Source organism: Colobus angolensis, unplaced genomic scaffold (genome assembly GCF_000951035.1).
Source record: "Colobus angolensis palliatus isolate OR3802 unplaced genomic scaffold, Cang.pa_1.0 Scaffold30, whole genome shotgun sequence".
Taxonomy (NCBI): Eukaryota; Metazoa; Chordata; class Mammalia; order Primates; family Cercopithecidae; genus Colobus; species Colobus angolensis.
The window spans coordinates 8,892,796-8,900,620 of record NW_012116266.1 but is presented as its reverse complement, the minus strand read 5'-3'; the positions used below and the strand labels follow the sequence as shown (position 1 = coordinate 8,900,620).

Here is a 7,825-nt window from a genome sequence, read left to right as displayed (position 1 = left end):
ATTCCATGGTGTATATGTGCCACATTTTCTTAATCCAGTCTGTCACAGAAGGACATTTGGGTTGATTCCAAGTCTTTGCTATTGTGAATAGTGCCGCAATAAACATACGTGTGCATGTCTGACTGCATTTTTAAAAATTATTCCCCCCCCGTACTCTTCCTTATGAAAGAATCTACCTATATGCCATTCTCCATCCCCAGCTTTTGCCCCACCCTCCTTTCCACTTCAGCCCTCAATGAGCAAGATAGTGATGCTGAGTGACGCCCTGTCACCGATCTCAGGGGTGATGGAGAGGTGCCCCTTCACCTCCTTTCCTCCTGAGCATTTCAAGTGCCATCTAGTGGGAGAAATGGTCCCTTACCAAATTCCAAATGTCCATTCTGAAAGACACCATAATCATCCAAAGGCCCTTCCTTCTCAGCTTTGTTGTGAGCACACTGAGAACCCACAGGTACTGAACCGGAAATAGCGGTCCCTGATCTGCAAACAATAATGACCCCCTGAAACTGAATCTGGTGAGCACAGGAGCCACAGAAATCCCCTGGTCACGTTTGGACAGCCCCAGCTTGCTGTCACACCTTCCCAATACACTGAAGGGACTGGAGATGCATCCCTGACCTTTCCATTTCTCTTGTATTATGACTGCTACTGATCCCGCCTAATCCTCTAGCAGAACTCTGGGATTAAATCTGATCCAACAAAGGGAGCAAACAAAATTGCTTTCAAAAATTGGTGACAGTTTTAAGAATCAAAGAAAGGTCTAGCTGGCAGTCAGATTCTGGTGAACTGTGAGAGGGAAGTGGTGGCTTTATCCTTGAATTGATTCCCTCCAGTTCCGATTCAGTGTAATCATGTAGAAATCATCCCAGCAGAAACCACCACTTTCAAAACCAGCAGAAATGGTCATAATAAACGCTGAGCAGACCTGCCTGAGCCCTGAGCCCTGAGCCCTGAGCTCTGATGGGTGTCTGCCTAATCAGCCTGCCTTGCCTGGAACCTTGGAAGCAGTACATATCTGCAGTGAGGCTGCAGAGAACAGGGCTGATTAAAGGTGGGATAATGGAGCACTAATGAAATATACAAGATGCCTTAGGGGCTGGCGGGCCTGGCCCTGTGTTTGGGGGATATGCCTAACCCAGAGTAACAGAATTCCTAACATCCAACATCACCCCATTCCCAGGCTCTCAGAACATCATGGATCTGACAGGCCAGAGTGTCCACATAGCTCCCAATCTTTCTGTGTCTGCAGTACCAATTGGTCCAGGGAACTGATCAGGGAGGTGAGAATGGGTTCGGTAACGGGGGATCTACGAGGCAGAGTGCATTTGCAGACAGGGCCAGAGAGGGAAACTTGAGGTTTCATTATCTCTTTTCCCTTGGTGGTTCTTGACCTGAAGAATAATATTTAAGTTGCTCAGATATGTCTTATTTCCTACAAATGTCTCCCAACTTGGATGATTATGCTGTAATCACAGTTCAGTGATTCCCACAAGAGAATTTTGGTTGTTCTCTTAAGCACCAAGGTGCCCTTTCAAATAACATCTTTCAAAAGAAAACTTTCTTAATGTTTCTGTGGAGCTCCTGGCCAGTTTCTTCATCTTCTAGCGCTTCGTAATGGGTTACTGAGGCAGCAGTGTTGGAGGTGCAGCTCATAACACTGAGCACTTTCTTATTGCAGTTACACATCCAAAGAACAACTATTCCTCAAGAACTCCCTGCAGCTCCCTGCTGCCTCTGCTGAATGCACACGCAGCAACCTCCGGGAAACAGAGTAACTTTTCCCGAAAATCATCCACTCACAATAAGCCCTCTGAAGGCAAAGCAGCAAACCCCAAAATGGTGAGCAGTCTCCCCAGCACCACCGACCCCTCTCACCAGGCGATGCCGGCCAACAAGCAGGTAAGCAGACACTGGTGCAGGGTGCCGGGGCGGGGAACCTGTTTCCAGAAGAATGAAACAGCAGCTACTAGATTCTGGGCCTCCTGGGGTCACACTCAGGCTCCCGCCACCTGCCCTCACCCACTCCCCACCCAGCAGCACTGCCCAGCTGGCCTCTTGGGAACTCCCCTGGTTGCTCTCGGCTGTGCCTCCCAGGTGCTTTCCCATGTGGAGGAAGTGGCCTGCTTACACTCTTGACCGCATGAGCAGAGTCCACCCAGGTGACACAGCTCTTCTCATGACTAGCACTGCCACCATCCCTGGGGCCCCAAAACCAGCCCCCATGTGGAAGGGACCCACAGAGACTCAGGAACAAGATTCGGAACCTGGCCACTGATACCACTAATGAGAGGAAACCTGGCATTTGTTTTTTAAGATATTTTAATCCCCACTTTTGTTTAGCTGATCAGTAAGAGGCTAAAGTTAGTGCAGTCTTTTCTTGGGATTTCAGTAAGGAGAATACATTTCAAAATGGCATTCTTTATCCTTATCTACTATGACATCTAAAAACACAAGTGTCCAAAGAACAATCTTCCTTCTCTCCTTCTGCTTCTCCACTATATCTTTTGGAGGTGATTTCCCCCTTATCCTTAGAGAATTAACAAAAAATTGGGATCTGCCAGGTGCAATGGCTCACTCCTGTAATCCCAGCACTTCGGGAGGCCGAGATGGGCAGATCACTTGAGGTCAGGAGTTTGAGACCAGCCTGGCCAACATGGTGAAACCCTGTCTCTACTAAAAACACAAAAATTAGCCAGGCATGGTGGCACACGCCTGTAATCCCAGTTACTAAGGAGGCTGAGGCAGGAGAATCACTTAAACCTGGGAGGCAGAGGTTGCGGTGAGCCAAGATCGCACCACTGCACTCCAGCCTGGGCAACAGAGTGAGACTCCATCTCAAAAAAAAAAAAAAAAAATGGATCTGATGATACAGAAGTTGGACATGCTATGCTGTAAAGATACATTTTATCTCCAAGAAGAAGTCTTTTTTTTTTTTGTAAGTCTTTTAAAATGCTGGTTTTCTAACAGGTGTCTTGTCGGGTTTTGTTGTCTTGGCCTTTGAGAATTCTTATTAATGACATTGACAGGTGTTTCTCAGGCCCTGAAGTCCTCATGAGCTGTAGGATAGCACTTTGACAAGGAGCATGTTATAATCTCATTAGTTAAAGATAATAATCACATCTGTTTTTACTTGTAGTCTAAATATATCTTCAGCTTTTGTTCTTTTTTTTTTTTTGGCACAGTCTCGGCCCACTGCAGCCTCAACCTCCTGGGCTCAAACAGTCCACTAGGCTCAGCCTGCAGGTAGCTGGGACTACAGGTGTGTGCCACCATGCCTGACTAATTTTTTTTGTATAATTTTTGTAGAGGTGGGGTTTTGCCATGTTGCTCTCAAACTCCTGGGCTCAAGCAATCTGGCTGCTTCAGCCTCCCAAAATGCTAAGATTACAGGCATGAGCTACCGTGCCTGGCCTCTCTGTTCATTATTAAAGACAATGCTAATAATTAAGTCTAAAATTTAGTCTGTTTCCCTTTTTCATAATTTCTTTAAAAACAAAGGAGGCCAGATTAAGTACTATCTATGTAAATACTTTTTCAGTTCTCTGGTCTAGCATTTTAGGTAGTGGCTCATGTAAGTTGAAATATACTCAAATATCTAAGTGAGAACACTGTAGACCCAGGCAAGAAGGGCCTGTGGACTGGGTGCTGTGTTTTCAAGTAACCTTCTTGACCCTCCTGCAGCCTTGGCCCTCTCTACAGAATAAGGAGTCAGAGAGAGCAAGGAAACAGGGCCACTGGAAATTACACTCTTTGTTCTGAAGCATGCTGCTAGTCAGTACTCAAGATCCTGGGTTTCTCTCCCCACTTGGGCCCAAACCTGCTCACAGGATCTGCCTGGACCACTTTCCTGTATACATCATCTTGAAGACAAACGACACAGCCAGTTTTCACACCCATCCACCCGAAGTGTGGGAGTGGAGGCGATGCTTAGGTGTGCAGGCTAGAATGTCTACATTCGTGTGTGCAAGGCCCCCTTACAATGTGGGATGGAGCCAGAGGTAGGAAAAGAGTATTCATACGTATGGTGTATGAACCCCGAAAATCTGAGACAGGTCTCAGGTAACTTAGAAAGTTTATTTTGCCAAGGTTGAGGACATGCACCCATGACACAGCCTCAGAAGGTCCTGATGACATGTGCGCAAGGTGGTGGGGCATGGCTTGGTTTTGTACATTTTAGGGAGGCAGGAGACATCAATCCATTTGTGTAAGGTGAACATCAGTTCAGTCCGGAAAGGTGGGACTACTGGAGGCAAAGGCGGACAACTGGAAGCGAAGAGGGGGCTTCCAGGTCTTAGGTAGATGAAAGACAGATGGTTGCATTCTTTTGAGTTTCTGATTAGCCTCTCCAAATGAGACAATCAGATATGCATTTATCTTAGTGAGCAGAGGGGTGACTTTGAATAGAATGGGAGCCAGGTTGGCCCTAAGCAGTTCCCAACTTGACGTTTCCCTTTAGCTTAGTGATTTGGGGGCCCCAGGATGTATTTTCCTTTAACAGATGTATGGACCTACATTTGTACTCTTGCTCTAGGCTCTGAATTATTGGGGGTTGGTCTGCCGTAAACCTATACCATCCAGTCATTGCACATATTAAGAACCTTATATATTTGTAACTCATCAAATTTCATTTTTTTGTAAGATGTTTAATTTTCAAAAAAGGTTTATATTTATGTTACAACTTAAGAGTCTTGTCAGGAGACAGTATATAAAGTGGGAACAGCTCCACCATTTCCCAACTATAGATAGACCTTGGGCAAGTCCCTGAAACTCCTTATCCTCATCTATAAAATGAAGCACATAATAGCAGCTATCTTACAGGGTGATTCTGATGTTAAATGAGGTAATGCGTGGTAAGGAACCCCATTCAGTGCCTGGTAAGCACTCAGTGAGTGTTGGCTATTACTGGCCTCGATTCAGTGCCTGGTAAGCACTCAGTGAGTGTTGGCTATTACTGGCCTCGAGGAGTTCAGAAATCTTTCCCTTGCACAGGAGCTTAATCCATTGCATCCTTACTACTCATCCATTTACGTTCCTGGCCACTGATTTGTTGAAGGAATGATTTTTTAATAGAGGCTTCAAAATTTATTTGCTTATAACTGCAGAAAGTTTAGAAAAACAACGAATGACCTCTGTGAAAATACACCTTATTTCTGCATGCCACCAAGACCTGCCAGATGCACTTCACCCCTATATTTGTCCAAGATAATATTTCTGAACTATGAAGATATTTGTTTTGAAATAAATTAGAAAAGCTACTTTAGAGAAGAAAAGTTACAGAATTTTACTTTTTCTTCACTTACGTAATTAGAATTCCTATGCATGGTTTTCAACAGGAAATTTTCCTTGACCCCTTCGCAGGCCTCGCAACAGGGATGCCTCACTTACTCAGCCTGAAGCTCTCAACCCCTTGAGGGAGGGAGAGCATGCAGGTGAGCAGGTGCAGGAGCTAGAGCAAGCACTTTTGCGCGCTGGCAGGATCAAAACTCCATGCAGTCCCACAGCAGTGCCTAGGGTGGTACCCGTGACCCCTGGAGCCCCATGGGCATGTGTTACAATGCTCTTTTAGCTTTTCAGTTCAAGGATGGCTTAAGTGTTTAACAGCTCAATAAACCTTCTACTTTTTCATGAAGGCAGAGGGTCAGTGTGACACTTTTCTGTATCCTGAGCTCTTGTCCAGCATCCATGAAAAATCAGGTCATATGAACAAATTGTAAACACGGGGGATTTTATTGCCAATGAAAGTGGCTTTCAGCAGGAGGGAGAGCTGGAAAATGGGCATGGAGTGAGAACTTACTGTTCCCCTTAAGTCCAGCCGTCTCCAGCTGGACTCTTCTCCGAAGTCCTGCCATCAAGCAGTCCTGCTAAAGTCAAGCTGCTTCTCTCTGACTCAGACTGCAGTCTCCTACGTGCAGCTGCTTCTCTTCTCCTCTTCTCTGCTCTGTGCCAGTGGAGCCTGAGATTTTTATGGGTACAGGATGTGGGGTGGGGGTGGGCCAGGGGTGGTTTTGGAAAAGGCAACATTTGAGCAGGAAAACAGGAATATAAAGTTCTCACTTTGGGCTTGAGAGTGGGGCTTGGCGAGGGACCCCGCCCTTTTTCTGTCTACAATTTCTGTGCCTCCCGTCCCTCTCAGTCTCTACAGAATGTCTCAGAAATCTCCATAGTACAGGATCATCGTTACTCTTCCCCTGGCTTCTATTTTATTCTGCTATAGTTTAAGCATCTTTATGAATTTTATTTGACCCAGTTTTTGAATTGTCTGTCTTAGGCTTCTGTAACCTCTCTTTCAACATCATTTTCTTGCAGTTCCATTTACAAAACAGTCCACTGTTCTTTTAAGATTAATAATTTTATCTGCTTGACCTCATCTTCATGTTTTCTGATTCTTCTGGTGTATTAAAAAAAAAAAACAAAAAAAACACTTACCTGTGGCTAGAGATTTGGTTTCCCTGATGTCTACTGGTGTCATCTGTGGCTTGCTGGCATCTCATACTTATCTCTTTTCTTTTTTGGTAGAATGGATCTTCTAACCAAAGACGGAGATTTAATCCACAGTATCATAACAACAGGCTAAATGGGCCTGCCAAGTCGCAGGGCAGTGGGAATGAAGCCGATCCACTGGGAAAGGGCAACAACCGCCACGAACACAGAAGACAGCCGCACAACGGCTTCCGGCCCAAAAACAAAGGCGGTGCCAAAAATCAAGAGGCCTCCTTGGGGATGAAGACCCCCGAGGCCCCGGCCCATTCTGAAAAGCCCCGGCGAAGGCAGCACGCTGCAGACACCGCGGAGGCCAGGCCCTTCCGGGGTAGTGTCGGTAGGGTTTCACAGTGCAATCTCTGCCCCACAAGAATAGAAGTTCCCACAGATGCAGCAGTTCTCTCAGTCCCGGCTGTGACGTTGGTGGCCTGAGCTAGGAGGAAAAAGAGCAGTTTTCACTCAGTTTTGGTTCCCTGCCCGAGGTGCTGACCCAATTCGCTGCCAAAAGAGAGTCAATCAGAATATACAAATCCTGTATGGTTGTGTCATCCTCTCTTAATCATTTTTACTAATTCTAATAATCAGCTCTAGCTTGCTTCATAACTTTCATGGCTTTGCTTGATCTGTTGATGCTTTCTCTCATCAAGACTTTGCAGCATTGTAGCCAGGCAGTATTTACTCATTGTTAGGAAAATCAAGATGTGACTGAAGATCAGAGGCTCAGTTAGCAACCTATGTTGTAGCAGTGATGTCAGTCCATTGATTGTCTTTAGAGAGTTAATGTTACAAAAAAGAATTCTTAATAATCAGACAAACATGATCTGCTGAGGACACATGCGCTTTTGTAGAATTTAACATCTGGTGTTTTTCTGAAAAAAATATATATACATATATTGCTTTATTTGAAACAAATTAAAATATGCTGCATTTGACACCTGGCTAGTTTCTTTTATTGATACCCACCTAGTTATTGAATGTGCTGTTTAGTGCTTTCAAAAAAAAACTTTAGAGACTAGAGGTTGTGGCACAAAGCTCTGTATAATAAATACTGTTTCTCTTGAGACAAGTACTTTTTCAGGAAAAAAAAATGTATATATATATATGCCCTTTCAATTAGATAACACACAAATAGATGGATATGCACCCTGATTGTCTTAGACACACCATGTGGGCAGTTGGGCAGTTGGAAACGTTGGTTGCAAGTACCACAAACCTCAGCTGAGCCTAGCTTAAACAATAAGAATGTATTGGTTCAGTGAGTGAAAAGTCCAGTTGGTCCAATTTGATCAGGGTTTCAGCTCTCATCTCTTTTTTTTCGTTTTTCTTTTTTTTTTTTTTTTTTTTT

The 7,825-nt window shown here is 44.8% G+C and overlaps 1 protein-coding gene across 5 annotated transcripts in view; it reads left to right on the top strand.

Annotated features, from left to right (window-relative positions):
• The window catches only part of SPATS2L (spermatogenesis associated, serine-rich 2-like), a 172,750-nt gene extending 165,338 nt beyond the window's left edge, over window positions 1-7,412 (top strand). For all 5 annotated transcript variants that reach the window (XM_011949962.1, XM_011949961.1, XM_011949959.1 and 2 more), the window contains 2 exons: window positions 1,679-1,899; window positions 6,517-7,412. In XM_011949962.1, coding sequence (XP_011805352.1) covers window positions 1,679-1,899; window positions 6,517-6,912 — 617 coding nt within the window. In that variant the 3' untranslated portion in view covers window positions 6,913-7,412. The remainder of the gene's footprint in view (window positions 1-1,678; window positions 1,900-6,516) is intronic.
• Window positions 7,413-7,825: the final 413 nt, after the last annotated feature.